This window comes from Ascidia mentula, chromosome 4, assembly GCF_947561715.1.
Source record: "Ascidia mentula chromosome 4, kaAscMent1.1, whole genome shotgun sequence".
NCBI lineage: Eukaryota > Metazoa > Chordata > Ascidiacea > Phlebobranchia > Ascidiidae > Ascidia > Ascidia mentula.
In genome coordinates this window covers 12522325-12549299 of record NC_138569.1, presented here as the reverse complement: position 1 = coordinate 12549299, position 26975 = coordinate 12522325, and the positions used below count along the sequence as shown (strand labels likewise).

General features: G+C 34.4%; 1 protein-coding gene across 4 annotated transcripts; it reads right to left on the bottom strand.

The window, feature by feature from the left end:
- Positions 1-1037: 1037 nt before the first annotated feature.
- Positions 1038-23908, bottom strand: LOC145898915 (serine/threonine-protein kinase MRCK alpha-like). Of its 4 annotated transcripts, none has more exons than XM_082987579.1 (36): positions 23611-23908; positions 22566-22657; positions 20236-20415; positions 19242-19390; positions 18983-19076; positions 18426-18626; positions 16011-16075; positions 15460-15735; positions 15217-15386; positions 13411-13569; positions 11684-11864; positions 11462-11597; positions 10396-10528; positions 10004-10080; positions 9322-9479; positions 8450-8680; positions 7682-7933; positions 7202-7293; positions 6982-7139; positions 6830-6922; positions 6636-6774; positions 6511-6575; positions 6353-6418; positions 5987-6292; positions 5782-5917; positions 5480-5714; positions 4884-5053; positions 4721-4828; positions 4415-4495; positions 3955-4140; positions 3781-3901; positions 3499-3616; positions 3216-3335; positions 2183-2283; positions 2004-2122; positions 1038-1882 (listed from the first exon to the last, which is right to left on the bottom strand). In XM_082987579.1, the coding sequence occupies exons 1-36, from the start codon at positions 23807-23809 to the stop codon at positions 1788-1790; spliced, it is 5262 nt and encodes a 1753-aa protein (XP_082843705.1). In that variant the 5' UTR covers positions 23810-23908; the 3' UTR covers positions 1038-1787. The 4 variants fall into 4 exon arrangements, with proteins under 4 accessions (XP_082843705.1, XP_082843707.1, XP_082843708.1 ...); XM_082987581.1 differs by having other exon boundaries at positions 2004-2119; XM_082987582.1 differs by lacking the exon at positions 3216-3335.
- Between the last annotated feature and the right edge of the window lie 3067 nt (positions 23909-26975).

Here is a 26975-nt window from a genome sequence, read left to right as displayed (position 1 = left end):
ATTATGATGCTTTTTCAACTAAATTTTTACAGCACCCAGAACCAAATGTCTAGCTGACTAAGAAGGGCAAAAAAAAACTGCACCAAACACGCTGAAAATGGCCCTGTCTAAAGCACGTGACTCCCTGCTTATTCAACCCGAAAATTTATTGCAATGCATCACCGGTTGCCTTGTGACATCACTGAGTTTCTCTATGACAGGGGAAACTATTTTAAATTTTTTACTGATATGCGGTCTTAAGTGTCCAATCATTCGTGTTTTTATGAAAGATCCATCCCATGTCTACAAATTTTGATCAAAATTAGTCTCCGAAAAAATGGTTTAGCCACCCCCCTAGGTCCATTTGCCCCCCTGGTTACTCAGTATGTTGGTAAAAAGAGCAACAAAAAATGGAACTGGATTTTGCAGAAAAATGAATCGTTCAACTACCCACTCATTTGCATTTTTTGTAAGTTCCAACTCTTCTCTGTGCAATGGGATCAAATTTAGTTGCTGAAAAGGTGTCAAAACCCTCTCCCCAGGGCTGTTTATGCCCCCCTGTTGGTCATATGATCTTCCAGGAGGCCCAAAAAGTCCTTGTTTTGTACAGTCTCATCCATGAGCAAACTTTTAGGTCCCTGTGTAAGTCACAAGACCCAATAACGGTCATTGGGAAACAAGCGGAACAGTCGCTAGATGCATTACAGCTGAGGGCCTTGAAAACAGGATTTCTCCAATTTAATACCCATATAGGTCCTGTAGGTAAACTCGACTATGACGCCCAGTAGGCCTACACATTAAATTCACGTCCACCAACGGAAGTCTCCCTGGAAGTTGGGGATTGAATATCTAGCTAATTTAAGAAATGTAAGAGCATGATTGTTTCCGACCAGTCAAGATTTTACAAAGTGAACCCTATGCAAAATCAGTTTTTTTTTTCAATACCAGAAAACCGCAATAAAATTAAAAAAGTTTTAACTACTAATTTGGGTTTCCAGTGATACTGACAAGTTTAATGCTTTTAATGTTTACCTGGATTTGCATATAATTGTACAGGGAATTTCAGTGTTATTTATATGATGTGTCCAAGTCAAAAACAACAGTTGAGATAACATACCTTGCTATATTGAATTACAAAACACATGTTTCAAAAATGCAAAAAAATACATGTAGGGTTGGTTCAATAGCAAACCTACAAACATTTTCCAAAAATCTAAGCACACATACACAAAATATTTTAAAATGGTTGAAAGTATTGGCGTTTTAACAAAATATATGAAACAAAAAGGTATTATGTTGTGACTAGCACAAACAAATACTGGTCAATAGGTTGGCATTTTTTACATTTTTGCCAAAGCATCAGTTGGCTATCCTTCATCGCATAAAAAGTACATTGACATGACAAGTACTGCTATATATCAGTGCAAACCAATGATTCAAACACAATTGTTAACCCATCAGGACACAAATAATACACACAACTAAAATATCTGAAATAAGTTGTTCCACCAAGCATATTAATTTTCTGTGTTTGCAATAGATTTTTCATGGTTGCACCTGTTCATTGTGAAAAGTTCATAACAGCACCTGTACAAAGCATAAATAGTTCAGTAACAGTACAGTCCCTGTTGGACATTGTAAGACGTGTTTGGTTATGTTCAAGAAGATTAGGAAAACATGAATCAGTTAAATTTAAACATTAATAAGTGCAAAAAAATGCCAATACTTGATATAGTTTCATATAAAATTGGTTAGACAAATTAACAAAGTGTACAGTAGACTTCCACATAGCATCAGAGATAAAGGGGCTATGCATCCCATGAACCAGTTTCAGAATCCAAAATATATTTTCCATGCAATCCAGGACTTGGTGGTAAGCTTAAATCTGAACTTTTGTTGGATGCTGCACAGACACAAGAAAACATACTGTTTCATTCATATATTTTACCTTTAAATTAGCCTAACATTACTATGTTTTTCTAGTTTTTGTACTTCTCTAAATTCTGTTCCAATGTATTGCTTACCAGTGGAAATTCTCGAGTCAGAATCATCATGTTCATACTCGTAGTTGCATGATGGCCTTTGTATGCCCACTGATCGCTCCGGAGAAGTTGTGTGTGATGAATGCTGGGATGCACTACTTCTGTTTCAAACATGGATTGCAATTGGCAGAAAGTTTTGAAACTTAAAATTTAGGATTTACCTGGCCGAACTTATATGAATTTTTGTAGAAACCAAAGGGTAGTTTGCTCTTGAATCATGCTGAAAGCTGTGACTTGGACGCACTGAAGGCTGCCGAGGATCCTACAATTGTAAATTTATTAATTTGCAATTCATGCTACGATTTTTTTAAATTGCTTTACAGTTCCACTTAAAATTTAGGTTTTTAATTGAAACATTTCAGAATGTCACAACAAAGTGCTAAATTTACAATAATTGTACAAAGTTTGTTTTTTTGCAAAACCCCAAACTTTTGTAGGAAAATGTAACCCACGTAAAACTTACAATGGATTGTCTAAATGGGGCTGAAAATAACATGAACAATTTAGGCAATGCAAGCATAATACAAAATTGTGCAAAACACTTTTAAAATCCCATTAGGATTGACAGCTGCTTCACACCAATGTTGTTAATGATGCCCACCATTTGTGTATGAGGCACAGTAAGTCAAATTATTTTGTGGCCCCAACTGATAACCACTGTTTAGTAACATGCACAACACAAACAAAACAAGTAAATATAATTACTAAACACAGGAATTATTTACATTGCTGCTAAAAACATGCAAATATTTGTTTTAACATTTGTGAATATCCAGACCAATTTAATCTTTAGGTGTATATTTTTTGGTTTTTGCCAAATATGTATTCCATGTAAATTCATTTACATTGTTTTATGCATGAACCACATTAGTACATTTATTAACATTACATCAGTAAGACTAAGAATGTGTCAAAAAAAAAAGATTCAGATTCGGCTGAATCAGAATACCTGCAGCCAATATTCAGTCGAATATAAATATATGATGACACCACTAATATGCATATTGGTCATAAAAAATAACATGCACCCATTGTATTGTCGCTGTATGTCATTATCCATGAGCCAGTTTGGTTAGTGTTTGTTTCGTACAAATATTTTTTTGTGAATTTTGTGCAAATTCTAATAGCACAAAAACTTTTTGTCAAACTGACTAAAAAAGGGTGTTTGTTTTGAACAATGGAGAGGTGTCATACCCTCAAATTAACAATGGTAGCATTTTCATGGTGGGATGAATCTGGTCCCAAATGGTACACATGGTTGAAGTTCGATGGAGAAGAAATCAAATCATGATTGTGGGACTGAGGTGCTGCAGGCTACATACAATCACAAATTAAACAGCCTGATCATACATTTGCTACAAGCTAAAGCACAATGCACCAAACCAACTTAAAAAATCTCAATTGTCAAAAAACATTCGCATACAAGAAGTCAAAATTAAGGTGGTTTGAAGTTATACATCCAGCTTTTCCAACTTACCACTGGCAAGTCTTTTAGTATTTGGATGCCATCTCCAGGTCCCATATGAGCAACATGATTAAAATTGTGAGGAGCAGAAATCAACTGGCTTTTTCGATCAGGATTTTTCAAAATTTCTCTGTAACATTTAATAGGTTTCAAATAAGATATAAACTACTTAACTATTTCGATCAAATTGATTTTTTTCTTCAAATGTAAAATACCATTCCAAATACGCCTGACTAAAAAGTATTATAAATTTTATGGCAGTACTAACCAGTAACCAGTAACAAGCTAACATACGTGCGTAAATTGCTACGGTGCTCTTCAGGAGGGACTTTAAATACTGATCTTCGTTTGCTTTTTCTCATCAACTGCCTTCTTCCAACTGTCACCGTGTCAGGTAGGTTTAAAATATCATTTTCTACCAAAAAACTTTGATAAGATAGAACAAAAAATGAAACTTTTATTACCTACCACTAAATTTATTTTTCAAATAAACCAATTTTGGTGGTTCCATAGATATTGCAATATTGAGTGACCCATCATTTGACAATGGTTTCACTTTTTTTAGGGGAATAGTTTGCAACCATTCCATTGATGCAGGATTAAAAATGTCGATAGCATTTTCCGAGTATACAATCAAATATGGTGAATTGTGCACTACACACAAAAAAGCTGATAAGAAAACTCAAACAAAATTTGGCATTCAATTTAACACAAAACAAATAACATTATTTAATAACATCAGATAAATTTGCAGAAAATCACAATACAGGTTAATCCAACATACAACCACCTCAGATCATTTTAATCAAAAGAAATACATTTAGGTTCTTCCTCATTTTTCATTTAGACAAGTCTTTAATTAAATATGATCCACACACATGTAAATATAACTGACTGAAATTTCCACACATATTACAAAAAATACAACCTATTGCAGTTGGGGGGGCAGGCCACATCAATTCTTGTTGTCTTGTTCTTCTTCCATCCCATCCAACATACACTCCACATGCTATAAAAAAAGACATTTATGGATTCTGCAGAAATGGAACAAATCCAGCAATTAAATACAATTTATCTCCTGCTAAAAAGTTCCACACAGATTGCTAAAGGAGCAATAATTCAGACATAAGATTAAGTGCTAGTTTATTTGTTTTTCAAAAATGTGTATTGTTACGTAGATAATAAATTGCAGGTTTGAATTTGAAAATTTACTCTCACTAAACAAACAACATACTGCTAAAACAAAGGATGCATTCCTTCACACTGATTTCCACAGCACAAAATGCATCAACAGGTGGCTGATACAAAAAGGCAAGTGAACTATCATCATAGTAGAGCAAGGCTAAAGAAAATGTAGTTTTTATTCAAAGTAATATCTATCTGCAATAAATTATTACGTATTGGTTTTCCATTGCCCTGAGTGCTAAAGAGAGCAAAGCCAGAAACATAACCTGCACACAGTCTTTCAGTGATTATTGACATCCACTGAGCAGGACTGGGAAGCATGAAATCCTTTACTTTGCGATGATGAGATTTTGTATTATTTATTTCATAAATAAAAACATGCCTGTAAAAACAAACACTGTACAACAAGAATTGTCATACACAACATGTACAAATTGTGAAACATGATGTGACATAAGGCAAGAGTGGCTTCAAGCTGGAACCACCACACACAATTTTAACAGATCACTATATTATACAAAGAAACAAAACAAAATAACATAGTTGTATACTCTTTAGACCTAGCCAACAAGACCGCCAAATGGACTGTTTTGAATGCTATATTGAAATACAAGCAGTGTGATTTTAAGTATATAAGGTATTACTAGGATAGCATACATAATTGAAATGGTTCCAATGCCATTATGGAATAGTTTCAATCTAATATGGACAACCAAAAATTTAGCCATGAAGCTTTCATTTACACAATTGCCAATTTGATAAAAAAAAAACATTAAAATTCACATGAAGAACTACTTAATACTCTTACTTTTTCATTGCCACACACAAACAAGTTGTAGATCCTTGTCTAACAGCACCACTTGTCAGCACAGTGCATCCTTTAGTTTCCTCAATTTTTATTGCTTCAATCTCACAACCATCAAGGGCAGATATAGGATATAAACGAATGTGCCGGTTTCTACCAGACACCACAGCAATCAATCCGTCCTTGTAAAGCATTTCAATGGCATAAATTTTCTTGGCATCAGCAACCTTTACTATTTCTGTTTAACAATAAAAAATGGAATAAATGAATTGTCTGAGCTAGTGTAAAAGTACAGGTGAAAATACCATCAGTCCTTAACTCCAAAACATAAAGACCTTCTTCAGTGCCAAAGGCAATTCGATCTTGGTCAATAATGGCTGAACTCAAACCGTTTTTTAACATAGGCAATGCGGGATCATATGCTTCCATAGGTTGAAAAACCTTAATTGAGCATAACAACAGAAACAAACTAAGCTTTAAAAGATGCAAGACTATAATCCAAAAAAATACCGATCTATCTTTAAGTTGGTGTTTTCGTAAAATTCTGCGAACTTCAGTCAATGCCCCAATCCACTTATTTTTAGCGCTTTCTGATTCAGCCAGAAGTAAAACTTGGGACCTAAGCATGGGGCGCCACATGCATGAAGCAACAACGCGAAATATGCATGGTATATCTTTTTTGTTGGCATGAATAACATCAGATTCTGTGACAGATAACACTGCAAATTGTTCATCCCTCATATCTATGACTTGACTTGCAATAACACTGGCTTGGTTGGTGACACCACGACCTTCACTAACATCATAGAGAAACAACTACAAAACATACAATGTTGCAAAGTTTCTAAACAATATTATTCAACTAAAAGTTAAAACCTTAAAGTCACACACAACGGCAAGCTGTCTTATCCAACCTTTTCGTACACCCATAGGTTTAGGAATCTGAAATTAAAATATTTCAACAGTCTGCAGTTTATCTTTTTTTTAAACCCTATATGTATGGGAGTAAAGAATGTGATGTAATATATACTTACGCGGACATAGCCTTCATATACAGTACCAATTCCTCTATGTGGATCAATACCTGATGGCCTCTTAGCTATAAAAGCAAGTGTGTAAAATAAGTTGTCAGAATTTTCGCAAAATTACTAAAATATACCCTGATCTGGGGGTATTGGACACACTGCAGGTGCCTTCTGTGCACAAGACACATGGCAGGAAAATGAACAAACATCACATGTTGTACCTTGTCTGATAAGACCAACCATTAATGATGAACAGTGGTTGCATTTCATTGGCTGACAAAACAACTAAGTTAAATTTGAAACAAGTTTCGAGGTATTGTTTACTTACAGTTGAAAATGTTTTCACCACAAATCTGTGTGCATTTGGTCGATTTGACTGTTCTACTGGCGTCCAACTGGAAGTTTTTGAAGCAATCTCCTCCTGCCAAAGGAATGTAAACATGTGAACATTGTAAAAATTATGCTTGCATGAACCTTTACCTTTTCAAATGAAACACGCTCTGTATGCTCGAGAGAAAACAAATCAGTTGAATCACTTGACTCAATTGTTATGTGTGAACGTGGTGTGTCAGTTAAAGAATTATTTTCTTCGTTCATGTCAGGCCAGTTCAAAATGGAAGATAGAGGTCTGTCCGTACCTAGACAAATCAAAGAAATATAGGCAACAAATAAACTTACTTCAAATCAAAATTAGTTTTACTTTTTAGCTTTTTAAGTTCTTGTACTTGTTCCTCAAGAGTGTTATTTTCTTCCTGAAGCAAGTTCACTTGTTTTATGCTTTCCTGCAGGCGTCTTTACACAAAAACATATCTACTTAGCAAGACTAAGCACTTTTAGGTACCCAATTTATCAGATGAAACCAGGCTTTTTGGGTAGTAATATCTAAATGACCATTATACATATATGACTAAATCAATACACTTACCAAACATGCCAAATTGTATTCTTATTTTGGTACAGTATTTGCTAATTAAGAGTGAATGTCAGTCGTGCAGAACAGACAAAGCATGAAGGTAATTGTGTCTGATAAATGTAAATAATTACAATCATACCAAAGTGGTGATCATACAGGTCATAGTATGAGTGGTAACAATATATTGACTTTCATGTATGATGGGGTGGAGCAAGAGCTGAAAGACAGCTTATGCTATCAATAACCAAAACAAGAAAAATGTCTTACTTTTCAAAAACCAATGAAGTCTCAGTTGCTTTTGCTAGTTGCTCTGATATGTTATGCTTTGCTTGTATCTCTGATTGAAGATTTGATTGGAGCTCCAAAATTGCTTGCCTGTCCACCTTTTGGCGCCTTTGTGTTTGCCATTTGTCCATTGTGTTTGTCCTTGCACTAACATTTTTTAAGTTATCCATTTCATCAGTCATTTTAGCAGCCAATGCTTGTAAGTAACCACGAGCATCTTTTTCATCAGAAACCCTGCAAATAAATGATGTTATTTATATCACAATAATCTGAATTTGCTGCTTTGTTCGTGGTGACATCCATCAATGATATTTAACCTAAATTTGTACCTAAAAACTAACAGCTTGAAATGCAAATGCTTGGGAGAATACATTTAAAGTATGGATATAGGTAACCACCACCAGCAACACATTCATTTAGATACAAACGGCTTTGATCCCAATAAGGGTGCAATTTCCCTCGGACCTCACCACCCAGTGGGTTTCACATCACCGAAAAAAAAAACGTTTGCATAGGGACTGTGTTACCTACAGTATATGCTTTATAAAGATATGACATTGTTGGATAGAGAACACCATCCTATTAACAAAAAATACGTGCTATGACATAGTAATATGTATAAAGACTATTTTTATTAGCCCTGCAATGCCATTGATTAACCAGTCAAAAAGCAGACTCAATTGAGTATAAGTTGTAATAGAAAACAAATTATTTGCAAAGCAGGTAAGTTTATCAAATGAAGTTTAATACCATTGAACAATTTCTCCAACTTGTCCTTCCCATTGTTGAATCAAGTCTTTTCTTTCTTTTAGTTCTTTTAATTCAGCTTCAAACTCATGGTTTTGTTGTTTTGAGTTTTCCAACTCCACACACAACCGGTCTACTTCAATTTGCAATGCACTGTTATTATCTGAGAGGATCTTTGTTTGGCGCTCATGTTTTTGTTTTACTTCCTTGATAGATTCTTGAAGTTCATTACTACTGTAGAAAAGAATCTTTGCTATTTTAATAAAATTTTTAGCAAAAAAAGCTCACATATGTACAACCTCCACTGCAATCAGTACAGGGTGGTAACTTTAAAACTATACTAGATTTGTTAACACTAACAAACAAAATACATATTATTATCCGTTTTTTGTTTGTTCTTTTTGGGCATTCTATTAGTGTACAAAACTATTTACATGTAATCAACACAGTAAGGTTGATCTTATGTAACAATCAATACAATTACAACACAAGATAATAAGGTTAATGCGACTTTATGAGTGATACAGAATTTGCAAATTCAAATCAAAAACTCCAAACTTGCAAATTCGAATTTGCAAATTCAAATAAAAAAAATAAAAACTAATTTAAACATGAAAATACGTTGAGGACGACTGATTTTATTACGCTAATTATAACATTATTAATTTTTAAATGATAAAAATTCAGAAACAATTTTAGGCATTCCATGATATTTTTCTTGGTATTCGTTAGTCATGATTAATAACAGGAATAACACTACATAGGTTCAGGCATGAATACATTTTACGTCTAGGTTTCATGGAGGGTAGTGCATGAATACACTTTACTCAGGTTTCAAATATATCAATCGAGTTTGCATGTATAAAAATGCTTACCTTTCCCTTCTTACTTTCTCAATCTTGTCTTTTAATATCATAATCTCTCTTTGTAAAGACATAATTTGAGACTCATTTTCTCGAAGTTCTGTTTTGAGGTTTTTAATTTCAGCCAAATGCAACCCTTTGCAGTTGATAAGTTCAGTTTGATGTTCTTTCTGCAAGCAGTTTGGTTTTAATTTGTGTTTTTCCAACACAAGCCTTTTTAAGTGATAAAGTAATGATTTTTTTTTTTAATTCTATTGTTTTATTTTTAAAAGTTTTTTTACCAAATGTTTTCCAACTTTTACTGTTTCTACACCCAAAAGCAGTGTTGCCAGATTTTTTTTACAAAAAGCGCCAATTTTTTTGTTTCAACAAGCCCAAAAGTGCCAATTTCGGTAAAAACAATACACCCAAATGTGCCCAATGTTAATGAAGTATCAGTTATGTAAACTAATGGTCATTTCGTGCGTATTATTGGCTGTACTCATCCCACAAGAATCACTAAAACAGAAAACTAAAATGTTGAGCAGGACACAAGACCTGTAACACTGCATTAGTTTGATCACAGTCATCATTGCAATATGATTATGATGATGTCATATTTTGTTGTGAGGTCAGTTTGTGGTATTTGAAATAAGGTTGAAGCAGTTTTAAATTTCCAAAACACGCCCAAAGTGAAAGGTCATACTATACAGACCTCATTGTTTTCTAGATCTGCCTTAAGTTGTTGAATGGTTTCCTCATTTGTAGTGATTGTAGTCCCATCGACAACGTCTATAAACAAAGTCTTACTGGCAAGCAATTACAACTGAAGAATATAACTAGGTCAATGGTTGCAAATAGAAAGGCTTAAATTTTAATTTTTTGAATTAAGCTTTGGTCATTCAGAAACTTTCTAGTAACAAAAAAACGTCCCAACCATAGCAAAAAATTAATACTTTGGCACAATAATAATAACCAGACTGCATTATTATGCGCCCAACTAAAATTCTTTATGTGTAGAAAAATTTACAATTTTATATTTAGATATATGGTAATAATGTTAAGCCTGTATTAGAAGGACGAGGTAATACAATGTTAATTACTAACCTATGTTGCTTGAAGGCCTTCTGTTAATTTGTTGAACCCCATCTTCTATTTGGTGAAGTTTTTCTGTCAGCATAACACAATGTTTTTTCTGGCTATTGATGACATTTTCTTGTTCATCACATTTCTCTTCTAACTGCAAAAGCAAATCATAATCTTTTAACATGTGTCTACCAATAGAATCGAGATATATATGTGTTAAAACTAGGGTGATAATTTAGGACATAATCATTGTAAAAATATGACTATTTTGCTAAAATACTCTCTAAAAGATAGCCTTACTTTTGAGTGTTCTTTTCATATATTTGTTAGCAATCCAGTAATAAATTAACAAAAAATCTTCATTTTAGGCTATATATCATAATCAACTTTGAAAATGCATATAATCTTTGAAATAGTTAGCATTTGCAAAATCTTCAACATAAGACATACAAGCAAAAGGAACATAAAAAAAAACACTTATTTATGCAACCCAGATGTTCAAATCAGACCTGAATATATGTAAGCAAGGGGAAGTTGAACAAGATCTTTCCAATTTATGATATTAATGACCTAAACAATATTTTCTGCCACAGGCACAAAAAATGACACAACAACTTTTTATTATTCAACCCAGAAAAAAAATAATGTAATTTTCAAGGTAAAGCTAACTCTCAATACCAAGCGTTTTTTGCAGAGCAACAACATCAAATGTAATGGTTATGGAATAAAAAAATAAACATTAATGTATCTACAACAAACTTAAATATCCTGCTAGGACATATAATGTGCAAATATATGTTACGTGAGAATAAAACACATATGGTTAAACAGTTTATAGTAAATGGAAGTTTGCAGAACAATTTCAAACAATGCCACAAAATATTGACTACTGATACTTTTTCAACAATAATAGTTTAATATGACATAAAATTTGCATACGACTGTTGTGCATAAAATAAGAAATGAGCCTGCATGTATGTGTGTGTTAGCGTTTATACAAACTTCTGCTATGCTAAAATTACGTTTTTGCTGCAAAGCTTGAGTTACATACTAAAAAAAAATTTACATGCACCACATTGATACTTACGCATTTGCGGTGTTTTTCACTTTTTCTATAATCCTGTCGGAACTGCTCTAGTCTATTTGAGACAATTTCCAACTCTTCTTCTTTTTCACGAAATAAGCGACCTATTTTGTTCTTTTGTGATTGCACTTCCGTCATTCTAATCGTTAATTTTTGTTTAAGATTAAACATTTTTTTTGTGTATAGTTAAAATATTTAATACAACAACAATACGACAGTGCCAACCTGTCATTAATCTCTGTGAATTCATCCATTGCAAGTCTTCGCTGAGAATGAGCATCGCGCAATTGTCTTGTCTGATCCTTTGCTCTTTCTTTTGCTTCAATGAACTCTCTGTGAACTTCATCTCTCTCTTGTTTAATTTGTCGGTTATTCCTCTCCAGATTTTTCACTTTTTGATGAATATCTGAAAACCATAAAATCTTACTTCGCTACTCTTATCGCAAAAAAAGCAGCGGCAACAAAAATTGTAAGAATTTTTTGCTTTGTTAACAAGGAAAGTACCTTATTTTAAAATTATAAAATCATTTCATTGTTGGAAGGTGTTTAAACACACACACACAAGTAATATAAGGTGATGCAAATGTACAAAAAAGTCTCATACAGAAGCAGTTGTTTTACAGGACCTAAATTTTTGCAATGTAGGCTACTCGGTAGTATTTAAGCAAGCAATATCAAACTGATATTGAGAAAAATAACATGGTTGTTAATTGAGACAGATTCTTATATTAATAGACTTAAACAATAAAAAGATTAGGAAGAGAATGTATATAAATAATCAGTACAAAGAGAATAAACAATCCTTATTTTTAAAACGCAGAAGTCATGAGCAATTGGAGGGATTAATACATGTTGTTTCAAAACTCAAAGATGAAATCACATTCACAGACTGATAACAGATGGTCACAGTTGAGATGCTCATTGGATAAGAAATGTTTTGTCACCGCCAGGCACTAAACATCAATTAGTAGCCATGGTTTGTTAATTAGTTTGGTGAAACCCCGTTTTAAAATATCTGGGATCAAGTATAATTATGCATTTAAAACATTTAACAAAATCTTGTCATCAACATATCTAATGGAGTGCATGAAGGAAACGTAATTATGGTATGTAGTGTATTTGCAATTGACGATGTTGGCGATGAGAATTTTTGAGCAATATGCCATTTGGACTATTTCCAGCATGTTTGCATTACGTTGAAATTGCTGTGCAAGTTATGGCTATCAAAACATTTCATAAGGTTTTTACTTTAGTAAGTCTGCATAGCTACTGCCAACATTGAAATATTTTTTAAAAAACATAAATTTGTCTTATAGCCCATTTAAATTGTTCCACGTAAAATTGCATTCATTAAAACACCTAATAAAAATCAATCCAAAATGTTTGAGCACAATAGCAAAACAATCGTTCATCAGGAAACATACTTGCACAAGTGATGCAACCGACCAACTATTGGTCATGTCTTACTTACACATGAATATATTCATGTTCTTGTGAATAATGTTACCTATATATTCGGGTTCACACGAACCCGAATCTTTGTTTAAGATATATGCACACTTTTCAACAGCACTGCCATAATCATGCTTTTAAGCTAAATGTGCAGTTTCTAACAACCAGGGATTGAGACACAACACTTAAAATCCTAGATGTTTTGTAAAAGTAAAATCATCATGCATAACATAATGATTGTGAGAGAAAAAGCATTCCAATAAAATGTTTACACGTTCACTTCAAAGGTAGAAATATCCTGATGTATCCTTGTTTTTTTTATTGTGGTTGCACCTTATTCTTACCATATTCTGGCTCAAACAAGTATGTACAATACCCATGCATTTTGCGTCTTCGTCTAGGTCCAAACTTTTATCAGCGCTATCAGAATCTTGCGTTCAGTTCACAATGATTTAAACACAACAAAACATTGCATCTAACAGGCATTAAAAAAATAATACCTTCCAAATCTTTTCTTAAAACATCAGCAGCCTGAAGTTCTTGGTCAGCTACAACAAGTTTTTTTTTGAGAAAGTTGACATCATCTTTTAATTTTTTTAATTCTTCACTTTCTGTTGAGTTACTCCAACTTGGCGTGTTGTTGACCAAGTTCGCGGAGTCTGTAGAAACGACACTTTGTACAAAGAACCAGTTTCTTTATGGCATGCTTTAGCATATTTAAAGGACAAATTTGGATACACACAACAACTAAAAATTTTTATTTGCAATGCCAAACATTGTTCATAGCATGGGCGTATCCAGGGGGGGGGTCCGAGGGGTCCGGACCCCCCCCTTTTGTAAAATATTTTGGTCTTTTTTGATAACTAAACAAACGCCACTGTATTTTTTTGTCAAAATCCGCGTGAAAACCAGAAATTTTCTTTGACGTTGACCTAAAAACCGCATCGTGCTTGCATTCGCCATTGTTTCCAAACAGGGAGCATTGTTACCGAACACTTGGCATTGTTACCAAACATGTTGCATTGTTACGAAACAAGTGTCATTTTTCGTCAGTTCATGGACGAAACATCGTTTTTTAGTGGCCACGTTGTAATGACAAGCGGTTTACTTGCGTGAAAGTCAATTAGTTTAGTTGTTAAACTTTCCATAGCGTTACACAATTGCGCAAGCCAGAAAGCCACCGTTTATATGACGATTGGCGCGAACACCGGCGTTCGTATTTTGCGATTCTCGCCCACAATAGTTTATACCTGAAAATCGGGGAATTCCCTAAAAAAATTTGGACCCCCCCCTTTAGAAATTCCTGGATACGCCCCTGGTTCATAGTGAAACATATTATACACATGACATATGAAAAACAATTTTTGCCACATTTTGTTAAATGTTTCAAAACTATTTAGTTGTTACTATGCATACACAAAGTTACTTTGCCTACACAAACTAATTACTAAAAAAAAACTAACAATATTTTTGTTGTTGTAGGCAACAAAAACACAACAATAAGTATGAAACTTAAAAACTTTAACTTCCACGGAAATACCATCAACACAGGAAAATGCAGATTGTGTTTAGAAAGATTAAAAACAGTTTTTGTTTGAACACATATATATGCAGTATGTAAATAGTTCAATCTTTTTTTCTGGCGTACAAGTATTTTGTTTCAGTAAATGCAAAAGAAAACTATGCAGCATTTTAGTACTGTACTGCAATTATGCCATTTACTGCTGACATGCGCATTTGTATTTTGTAAGATTCAACCATTTCAAGAGCAATTGCAAAGAAATAAGAAACATTTTGACCCTCCCCTTTTGATAACCATGACTGATTTTTATTTTCACTAATTAACTGTTTATTGTATTAAAATTTCTTGATACAGAATTCTCCCATTCATTTGCCATAAAATCCTAGTACCATATTTACTCAATTGTAAGTTGCAGCTTATAAAGTTCTTTAACCTACCGTTTTTGTGACTTACAATCAGAGGCGGCTTACAATATTTAATGTCACGCTGATATTTTGTCTGCGGCTCTGTGTTTTAATGAAATTTTATAGCATTAAGGTTGTCAGCGTATCTGACAATTTTGAATGACAGATTTGTTGATAATTATTGTTGTAGGGCACCAAGTTTGCCTTTAACATTTAAGTGTGGCTTACATTCGAGGGCGGCTTATATTAATTTTGTAACACCGTCACATGCGGCTTACAATCAAGTAAATATGGTATGTATTTCAATTTCCATATAGACAAATTGTACTTAATTGGCCAGAAATGCAAAAAAACATAATAGGTGCAAATATAAACAATACCTTGTAAGCGTTTTTCTAACACAGTCTTTTCTTGCTCCAAGCGAAAAATTCTTCTTTCGAAGGATTGTTCATTTTTTCCATCACCACCAGACTTAAGGAGATTTGTGTCATGTGTGGAAACTGGGTTTATTAATTTGAAAAGCTTTTTCTGACTTGTGTCTGACAAAATCCTGTAACAAGTATTTCATGGTTGTTAAACAAATATTTGAAACATACAAAAATAACTAATAGTTTTTCACTTACGATGTGGAAGTAAAGGTAAATCCAATAAATGGCAAATGACTTCCACTAAAGGCAGCATGAGATCGTGGTGGTGCTGGTTGAGCATCTCCATTTACTGGTTTGACATCAATATCATCAACATCAAAGTTACATGTATCGGTTGGGGATGAAAACTCTGGTTGATAAGGTGGTGTCATTTTTGTTAAATTTTGCCAGTCTATTCCAGAAAAAAAGGCATGCTTTTTGAAATCATTGACACCATTTGCTCCAAGTCTCTGACTTGCATCACAGACCAATCTGAAGAAACAGTAAATAATTTACCCAAATATTAAACAAAAAAATGCCAAACATTCAAAATGTGTGTTTTTGTGTCAGTTATTTTAGGACAAATAAGTCTCAACATTAAGTGGCTCCTCAAAAGTAAACGGTCTCTGCTAGAGTACTTGTCAACAAAAGTTAACGAGAGGTGGTTTATTTTACTCTACATGTTTGAATGGTTGGTCCATGAAAGCAAAGAAATCTACCCACTGCTACATCCCAGACAAAACCATGATTGAAAATACAAAAAAAACCTGCTCATTAAATCCTTTGCTTCCTCAGAAATGTCACCAAAATGAGTTGGAAATCGAAATTTTTCCTGAAATCCAATAAACAACCTTAAACAATTTGTTTTAGTGATTCAACACATAATCTTTGCATCTTGGAACAACAATGGATTTATTAAGAACTGAATTGTGACTACAGATTAGCAGGTTAAACCTGCATAAAATTACTATGAAAAACCTGGTAGGCATTCTTTCAATTGGTTAGTTTTGTTATTTTTACTGTGGTTAATGGTCTTAGGCCGGGTCCACACTCATGCTTTGCGCCATCGGAACCTTTGTTTGTTTCATTGCCGCAGGTGTACACTCTGGACAAAGCTTGGAAGCGTGAACTTTTGGTCATAAGAGGTCACAGCACTTGGCACGACTTGCCGCTGAGCATATACGCTGTCGAAATCATTTTGATTTTGAGCCCACAGGCTTTGGAAATGGGTTGTAGGTCGAAGGTATGGGTGTAGTAAGTGGAAGTTCGATTTGAGCCAGAGTATTTTTTTACTTTAATTTCTTTCGGAAATTAATCACAAACATTTTTTTAAAAAAACATTAATTGACAAGATATTTTAAAAATATAAATTTGTTAAATCAAGATCGTTTTATGAAGTTGTAATAACATATTTAGTTGAAACTAACTTATCATGGTAAGTTAAACATTGACTGCGACACATTTATGTCTTCCAGTTTGTACATAGGTTAGGTAGTTTCATTTAGTTGTTGATAGCGCTGTTTAAATAGAAAATGTTAATTGCTCTGCTGGCCTATTCACCTAAAACCAAACAGCTTTTTTGTTGTACAACAAACTAATGGTTGTTTAGACATAATTACAATATCTTGCGCAGCAGTATTTCATGTGGTTTTATTTGAATTACTTTGAGCAAGCCTGCTTTCTATCTTAAAGTGAAGTATATATCATTTGAATATGAACATGCATCCACTAACAATAAACAAGTGTAAAAAAATGTTGTTTGTTTTGATCACACCATAACAAAGGTTCCTCATGTTTTCAAAATGTTGAATTGTTATATTTGGTATAGTTATTTTTTGCATCATCAACTGATTAGCTCTAAAATTGCTTCAAAAAGGAAAGGTTATGATATGATGCTTTAAGTGATACATTGTTTTATTTCAAGCAACTGTATATTTGTTTGAAATATGTGCTCTTATTTCTTTCCTAGGTTCTCTTCAATGTTGTGCCTATACATTTTTCTGTGTTTATTCAGCACTCATTGCAAAAAATCAGCAGCACTGCATGGAAAAATTCCCAAACAAACACAATAAATTCAACAACATGAATGAATATCAGTTCGTCATGACAAACTATTCCAGTGGTTAAAGTAGTAGTAAGCATAATGATCATAATACCCGCCATTGATGCCAAATCAGTAACTTCTCATTTCATTTCATGTATTGCTTGTAAAAAAAGTTTCATTTGGTGTAATTGTACCTTTGTAGATGCAGGCAAAAATTGTTGACCAGACTCTAGTGAATGTGGTAATTGCTGGAGTTATGCAAAACCATACAAACATACTTCAGTTGTTCTTGGTAATGTTGTTGACTAATGCAGTACTTTTTGCAATTTGGTACTTTCTCATGACTAACACCATTCACCACGGCCGTAATGTCTTCGTGACAGTTTCTGTGTGGACCCGGCCTTATGCAACAAACTGGTTCCAAAAATATTGAGACTGAGAAATGTTTTTTTTACTCTGTTTGTTCTGTATTTTTTAATTTGGTAACCGTAAAATATTTGATAAAAAATGTAACATATCTTGCTTATCGATATTGCCTGTGGCTACAGCATTAAGCTGAAAGAATTACGGGGTCATCACAAGTTCTTCATGTTTATTGATGTTGCTTAAACTAATTTAATGATCATTGCAACCGAATACTGTGGAACACTAGAGCAGACTTAACGATGAGATAGAGATATACTTCATAGTACGTGGTTCTAAAATGGGGCCCATATATAATAGTGTTAGGGCATCACAAGTCTATTTCAATGGCATGTACACTAGTGCCTAGAAGCTTTACAAACTGTGATGGTGATATGTTAGCAAGGTTGACCATTTTTGTAAGTTTTTATGTATAACCATCATATATAATTAAAGCATTGCTGACTGGAAAGAAACCTGACTAAAGTGAAGACCACCCTTTTTTACAGTTTTGTGTCATGAACTGCAAAAAATCAAGCTGTGGGGTCGAACTTTAGCCACCCCAGGTACAGAATAAACATTTAACAACCTTTGGTTTAAGTCTGCGTGGATTACTTTTGGGGCCAATATTTGAACTCTAAGATCTGATGATTAATTGGATTCAACCAATTATGATACAATACAGAGAGGAAAAAAAAACTACAATGTTACAATATGGCAGGTACACTAATCTTACCCGATGATTCATTATTTTTCCGTAAGTCTCAACCAAGGATTCAGCATAAAATGGTGTTTCACCAAAGAACATTTCATACATACACACGCCCAAAGACCACCAGTCACATTCAGAACCATATCGACCTTTGCCATCCTCCATGGCTTGCAAAATTTCTGGTGATATGTAATCTGGAGTCCCCACAGCAACATTGGAGTGAACCTAATAACATTATAGATGAAAAGGAAAGTGTTGCTCAAATGTATTTGTTGGGGTTCATGTTTGGGAAGAAAGCAATGATTTTTCTAAAATTTATTTCTAAGTGCACATCAGTAGATACACGCGTAAGTCCAGTGTGAACTGATTGCCAAGGCTCAAATCAAGTATTTTGACTGATCAAGTACTTGACTGATCAACACTAATGGTTGCAGAATTCAACAAGGAGAACATGTTTTGCGTTGACACAAAGTTGCCACAGTGACATTTGAAATTGAAGTTTGTAAGAAGTGGCCTATGCCTCACAAGGTGAATAAAAAATCAGTCGCGTCACTTAAACGTTGACTACTATACACACTTACTGTTCCATCTGGCATCAATTTAAGACATGATCCAAAATCAGCTAATCGAATATGGCCATTGACATCAAGCAGAACGTTATCCGGTTTTATATCCCTAAAACATCAAATGAAAACCACATTGAATCTAAATTGAAGCACACTACACTAATAATTCCTTTTTTACTAAATTATATTTATGCAAAGCATTTCTTAACCAAGATAGTTTTTAGTTCTAAACACCAATACAACTATTTCAGGTAGTACCCATTGTCATTTTTACCTGTGAACATAATTCAGTTGGTGTATAGAGTCAATTGCAAGCACCATTTCCGCAATATAAAATCTTGCCATGTCTTCCGGGAGTCTATCATCAAACTTACTCAAAAGTGTTAACAGGTCACCACCAACATAATAGTCCATGACAAAATACTAAACACATGAAAAAATAAACATTAATAATTTGCCACTTACATTTTTATAATGTGATCCCATCAATAACATTGTACAAGTGAAAACGTCAAGCCCTTTCCAACTGAAAGATCTATATAATCGGGCCACAGATGTGTTTCAATCCATACCGATACTTTTTAACACAGCAGAAAAAAATGTGTTGATTTTTTAAAGTAAATGAAAGGCACAATTTATAATCTCATGACAGACAGGCTGCACAAGATTGCGACACTCATATGACAAGACAATAGCAACGCTAGGAAAATTTAAGGAACATATTTGTGTCTCCGTTGGGCAGAGTTGTCCACAAAAAAGCTCTGTACACCTTTTGATAACTTAGTTGTGATAATTATTTTCACAGAATGTAGGAAAACTTTTAACCAACGACGATTTTGCAGCAAAATGTTTTCTTACAGGCTTCTAAAATTGACTTCCAGCAATTTATGATCGTACCAAGGCATGTACACATATTTGCAATCACATGCTACTACAACAGAAAGTGTTTTTTTCCAACAGTTGGGCAAACTAACCCTATTTTGAACAGTTTGTAAAGTATCGGTATAGCTGTAGTTTTCATAAAAAGTATCGGGTACTGGATAAAAAACACGTCCATTGCAGATAGCGAACATGAGACAAATCAAGTGTTGCTGTTATGATAGGCATATATTTAAGCAGACCAAAAAGTGGCTCATGCAAAAAAAAACTGTTTTTTGGCTATGACAGGCTTTTGCCTACAAATAACATTTAAGCAGTGAAAAGCAGTCGAAGAGAATTTTGTAATGTAGTCATAGTAGTATAAGTTTATTTTTTGTTTCAATAGTTACCAAATTTCTTTCATCTTGGAATGCATAGTGCAATCGAGTTATCCAATCACAATTTCCCTTTACCAAAACATCTCTTTCCTCACGAAAACAGGCGGTTTCAGCCCTCTTCAACATTTCCCATTTATTGAGAGTTTTCATTGCAAAGACACGCTCATTTCCTTTCATCCTGACCAAAGCAACCTGTAGTTGAATCGTAACAAATATTCGTCATAAGAACTGAAATGCATGTGTGTTGAGAAGAATATCTCTTATGTTAGTTGAACTGGTTTCCATGTGCAACTGCAACATTACAATGAACAGTTTACCCATGTAGTGAGGAAATTGACCAAACTTTTTATTTCTATTAAGTTCTTGGCATCGCTTTAATGGCAGTTAAATGGTACCTTCTCCAGTGCAAAAGCCCTTGTATGTCTTGGTTGCTTGTTTCAATGGAATTATTTGTGCAACCAACACCAGTAAAAAATTTTTAGTCCTCTTTTTCATAATCAGCTTTGGCAAACATTATCCTTCTAAAGACGTTCATCTTACAGAACTCCCCAAAGCAATATTATAGATCAAGAATTTGTCAGTTTAGGGCAAATTTTTTAATTTTTTTATCGCATATATGTATTAAGAATGCTGACTTTTCTGGGTTAATATGAAAATTGAATTTTGTTTATTGCATCTTACATTGCTACACAAAACAAGCTATTAAGTGTTGCCATTGTTACTTAAAAATGTAAATACAAATTGTTGGCCGAGAGGACTTTATTTTTCAATTATTTTGGAAGCAGAAAAAAATTGACTGTGTTTAATTCGAAAAATAAACAGCTTCTCATTTAAGATAACCTTTGTTGCAATAAACTTTAAAATGTGTTGATCATGTGAAAAGGTAATGATAATAATAATAAAGTGAAAGGTGCTGTCAGTGAGAAATAAATGTCAAAAAAAGACAATAACACAAATAATCCTACACACTAAAATAGTGATGTACCAAAGCTTCATTTAATCGGCTGAATCAACGATTTTTGTTGAAGATTCGGTTTCAGCCGAATAACTTGTTTTGATTCGACCAAAACCGAACTTTTACACTCAACACAAACATTCTGGAATACCAACAAAAACGTGTGAACCTTATGAAAAATAAATAGTATTTCGGGCGAAAAACTTTTCTTTTCCGTGTAATTATGTATCACACATCTTACAAATTGCGCTAAAACTAACATGTAATCCCCAATGCCTTATGATTGTTCAGTGACCTAACAATGCAAGTCTTACCATGCATAATCGATAAAGACAATTGTTAAATCTTTTAAAAAACGGGAGTGAATAGCAGTGGCGCCAAGTCCAGGGGGGCGGGGGGCCATGTTCCCCGCAAATTTTCAGTTATTTGGTCACAATCACAATTTTGTGCTACGACATGTTGACGCGCTTGGTAGGAGTGGAAATTAAAGTTGTAAATAACTGGGAATGTCGGTAAAGTGACCCGTATTGTGTGAAATCTGTCGTCAAGTGTATTAGATTGTCGCGCCTAAATTTGAAATTGTTACCAAACATGTTGCATCGTTACGAAACAAGTGCTATTTTTAATTGCTCAACTTTAAGAGACTTGGACAAAAGTGGTCTTGTAGTTGCAATAGCGCTTTTCTCAGTGTAAACCATTTTTTGCACTGTGGAACAAATATAATAATTCATTTTCGTTTAAACACATTGTACAAATGTGCAGAGGCTTCCCCCCCCAAATTACCGTACCATAACAGCAATTATAATAAAGGAATTTTCCTCTGTTAGGCCCCCCCAATTACGGTTAACATTAGTTATGACATCACGATGGGACCGCCTCTCCCCTGGTTATTATAAAAACTTGGCGCCTATGTTCAATAGTGTTCATTGAAGTATAATTGTTTTGTCTGGTACAAGACCATTAATACACTTGGATACTACCAACGACAGCCAAAACAACCTTAAAACCCAAAGAACTACGATAATAACTGTTGTGGCACAACTGTCTGTCTCGCAGAAAAACGCTTCTATCAAAAGCATAGCGTACATGTCTCCATGATATCACAATTGATTCCGTCAATTCGGCAAAACTTCCAAAATATGTGGTTTCGGTCCGAACCGAAATTAGACGGTTCGGTACATCACTACACTAAAATACCTGTCTGTAATAAAGCATGAAATAAAAGAAAATAATTTCCCACAAGCATTTGTGAGTGAATGCAACAACAATATTTTTTATCAGCAGCAAAAATGTCATACCTAATTAATACATCATTTTTTATGTTCAACAGGACTATGGTTAATTTTTAGGGATTTTAGGAAAACTAACAAATTAAAGTCTCTCTTACCTCACCAAATGCACCACGGCCAATAACTTTCAAAAATTCAAAATCCTGACGCTTTAATCTGTTATCTTTGATCATTTTGGCATAAGGTTGAGCTGAAAAAATAAACATACAAAAAGTAATTAGATGGTTCCTAGTTTTGTAGGTGGAAATTCACCGTAAAGGCATAAAATAAGTAGTTTTACATCTGGTAATTGATAAGTTGGAGGCCAGGAACTTTACTAAGTCACCTTGCTGAAGTTACATCATGTTGACATGATGGTGACTTTAAGCAGGGTGTGCAACCTTTAGCCAAGCTGGGCCAAATACAGTCAACTAGATTAGACCATTTTTTATGAGCATAGTGAGTAAAAAAACTATGATTGTTGTGTGAATTTTACTACATGGTGAAAGAAGGAAGTAATTACTGCTATGCCCAGTGTAAAAAGAAACAATAGCCTTTCATAGGCTGCAAAATGTCGGTTTGCAGGTCACAAGTTACACACCCATTATTTATGGCGAGCTACTTCAAGAAGACATTGTCAATTTTTTAACTTGTAAAATTTTCAACATATCAGGTTTTCAAGATTTGTAATTCTATCATTAATTCATAATGCTTGTATTTGCTGCATTTAAATCCTTGATGTCAAGTGTTTATCTTCACAAATTGTTTTGTTTATCAGTCATGCTCGCAGTAATCACAACAGACAGGCCACTTTACAAAAATTTCATTACATTGTGTTAAATCTTTATGTCAAGTGCATAAGATTTGGACCCATCAAATTGGGCTTGCCATATTTAAAAAAAAAGATTGGGCTGTGTGGCATTCACATTGAAGTCAGTATTTCTGTTAATCGAACAAGTCGTTATTACTCCAGATTTTGCATATAGGCCAAAGCATTTATAAATAGAATGTTAGAAACAATTTTAAATGAAAAAGTTTATTGGCTTTTCTTGGATTTACAAATGTTATTGGATTATTTTATATTCCTCTGAGTTTAGTTTGTTAAAAAGTACATACCAGTGCAGGAAAAAAGTTTTGATTTCTGCCAATATCAGGTGTACATACCTCTTTCAATAAATCCAGAGAAGCTTTTTTCCCTCCTAAGTGTTGAATTGCAGCATTCATCAAACAAAACAACAACCAAATCCAAAAGAGTTTCAACACTAAACCAATTGTTCTGTTCCATTTCACCCAACACCATTTCTTCCAGTTCTTTTAGTCTCATATCCACTATTCCCATATTGCCAGAGGACTCTCCAGCCATTTCAGGTTCGTTTATATTGCAATCACGTTTAACTTCAGCATTCAATAACTACATTATTATATTATGCATTTCAAAGGTATTTAGATTTACATTTCTGCGAAACTTCATAAAAAATTTCGTGACTAAATTTAAACAAATGTAGAGACCAATATTCATAATTCTGACTTCATGTTACAATGGTTTGACATCACAAAGCTGCAGGTAAAGATTGGACAATACATCGGAATTCTTCTTTACACTTACGTTCAGAAAAACATGTGGAATTAAGAACAGGGATGTTAGGTTAGTTGACAAAAAAAATCGCCAGTTGACAAAAGTTTGAACGCGGGTTACTCAGCCACCTTACGAGGTAGCTACTTACTTTCTTCACACAAAAATAGATCACAGGCTGAACTTTCCAACGAAAGAAAAATTAAAAAAAATTTACATTAATATTCCAATACAAATATTATAGGTATGCTATGTCATAACCATAAGTAAACATGGATTCCTGCTGAAATTCTGAAGGGCAGATATTCTTTAGCGTCCATACTATCTAAAAATACTAAAATTTTCGCGAGAAAAAACGCGCATCTTCTCAAACTTGAAGAATATTAACCATACCCCAATATTTTCCAACGTTTTGCGCTCGCCGCGAAAGGTAACAAAAAAAATTCCCAGTTAACAAAACTTTGGCCGCGTGTAACTCTGCCATCTTTTAAGCCCAGCGACTTATACTTTCTTCACACAAAATAGATCACAGGCTGAATGGACGCTAAAGAATATCTGCCATTAAGGATTTCAGTGGGAATCGATGTTTACTTATGGTTATGACATAGCATACATATCATATTCACATTGGAATATTAATGTATTTTTTTTAAAGTTTTCTCTCGTTGGAAAGTTTAGCCTGTGATCTATTTTTGTGTGAAGAAAATAAGTCGCTGTCAGACGACTTAAATCACTGTCATCCGTTGGGCACCAAACTAGGTGCAACCTTACGGAGAAAACAAGGTGGAAACACTATGGCCAAGCAAAGCTCAACCAATAGTGCCGTCAGGCCTCGTGTCACAATAATTATATGATAAGCAAAGTGGAGCCAATAATATGAATTGTGTATAAGCTGCAGACAGATGGCCACTGTTTCGACCTAAAAGGTCTCATCAGTGCAGCTGGTGTGACTATCAGACGACTTTGCTGACCAAACGGCCAACAAAGACTTCCACTTTGTGGTGACTATACAACTTTGCTTATCATACTTTGCTTATCATATTATTATTGTGACACGGGCACTGTGTTTGAATGAATGTCATCAGTTACTCACAGAATCGCTTTTATTCCGAGTATTGTTCTATGTTAATGGATAGCAAAGGACGTTTTATGACTGTGCAAGTGGATTGTATATGTTATATATATGTTTTGAAATGTACCCTTTTAATGGCAGTTTATGTACATAAATTAGGCTTAGAAAATAGACAAGAGTGCTGTGGGTGCATTTATAAACCAAATGAAATAATTTTGTGCATGTTCATTATATGCTATAGTTCAAATTGGTGAACGCAATAGCTTTTCCACTGTCTAGAATCCTAGATAACCGTATCAGATTAGATATCAACTAGCAGTAGAAACTCCGGAGAAAATGCACCGTCACGCATGAATAACACTTTAGGCGAAACGGAAAATGCATTGTGTTAAATGCGATTTTGGCGTTTTTTAGGGGGCTTAAAAACCTAATAAATAGATCAAAATGTAAAACTTTTTTAAAGAAACAATAAGTTTGGTCCCTCGCTTTTAGAAATATGGGGATGATTTTGAATCAATCGTGTCGCATCATTTTTTACGCCGATTTGCTGTCTACTGTCTTTTGGTTCAAAATATGAACAAATAATTGCGCGCTTTTGCTCTTTGCAAGCATTGCAAGGCTAAATCTAGCTATGTCTAATCAACTACTTTGCTTGTTATGCTTTTCGTAGGACAGTATCTCTGCACACAGTAATGAGGTGTTTTGTGGTAACACTAATTAACGGAACTAAGGAACCCAAGGAAAATCACGAACACTAATTTACGGAGCTAAGGAACGGAAATAGTCTAAGGAAAATACATACTGCTAACGGAACTGGCCAAGGGCGTCTAAGGAAAATACATGGAGCTTACGAAACTGACCAAGGGCGTCTAAGGAAAATAGATAGACTAAGGAAAGTAGATAGAGCTTACGGAACTGGCCAAGGGCGTCTAAGGAAAGTAGACAGAGCTTACGGAACTAGCCAAGGGCGTCTGAGGAAAGAAGATAGAGCTTACGGAACTAGCCAAGGGCGTCTGAGGAAAGTAGATAGAGCTTACGGAACTAGCCAAGGGCGTCTGAGGAAATAAGTAGATAGAGCTTACGGAACTAGCCAAAGGCGTCTGAGGAAAGTAGATAGAGCTTACGGAACTAGCCAAGGGCGTCTATGGAAAATATATAGAGCTTACGGAACTGGCCAAAGGCGTCTAAGGAAAATATACAGAGCTTACGAAACTGGCCAAGGGCGTCTAAGGAAAGTAGATCGAGCTTACGGAACTGGCCAAGGGCGTCTAAGATAAATGCAAAATAGATATTCCCAACCAACGGCATTACTGTGTGCAGAGATACTGTCCTAGAAAAAAAACATTAAAAGCAAGTAGTTGATTTTACATAACAAGAATAGTAGTTGATAATAATACTCGATTTATCGTCCCACTGCTTGCAAACAGCAAAAGCGCGCAATTATTTGTTCATATTTTGACCCAAAAGGCAGTAGACAGCAAATCGGCGTAAAAAATGATGCGACACGATTTATTCAAAATCATCCACACATTTCCAAAGACGAGGGACCAAACTTGTTGTTTCTTTAAAAAAGTTTTAAGTTTTGTTCTATTTAATGGGTTTTTAAGCCCCTTAAAAAACACCAAAATCGCATCTAACCAAATGCATTTTTCATTTCGCGTAAAGTGTTACTCATGCGTGACGGCGCACTTTCAGCGGAGTTTCTGTATCCGACGTCATAATTGTCGTATGTTATGTTGTGCCACGAACCCATTTCAACCCATATTCATTCGTTGCACGGAAGACAACTAAATATCCGGCTAATCATATCTCGTGACACTTCCAGCAACACAGCTGTCTTTTCAAATGAGTCATGGATTAATCCGAACTCAAACGACCCTGTAT

What these genes read in the sequence shown, in the direction of transcription:
- LOC145898915 (XM_082987579.1), bottom strand. Translation starts at nt 23,809, where the DNA reads ATGGCTGGAGAGTCCTCTGGCAATATGGGAATAGTGGATATGAGACTA. An exon ending in GAAAAATAATGAATCATCGG is followed by an intron (nt 16,076 to 18,425) that starts GTAAGATTAGTG and finishes ATTGGATTTCAG; the next exon opens with GAAAAATTTCGATTTCCAAC. An exon ending in TGACTCGAGAATTTCCACTG is followed by an intron (nt 1,883 to 2,003) that starts GTAAGCAATACA and finishes GTGTCTGTGCAG; the next exon opens with CATCCAACAAAAGTTCAGAT.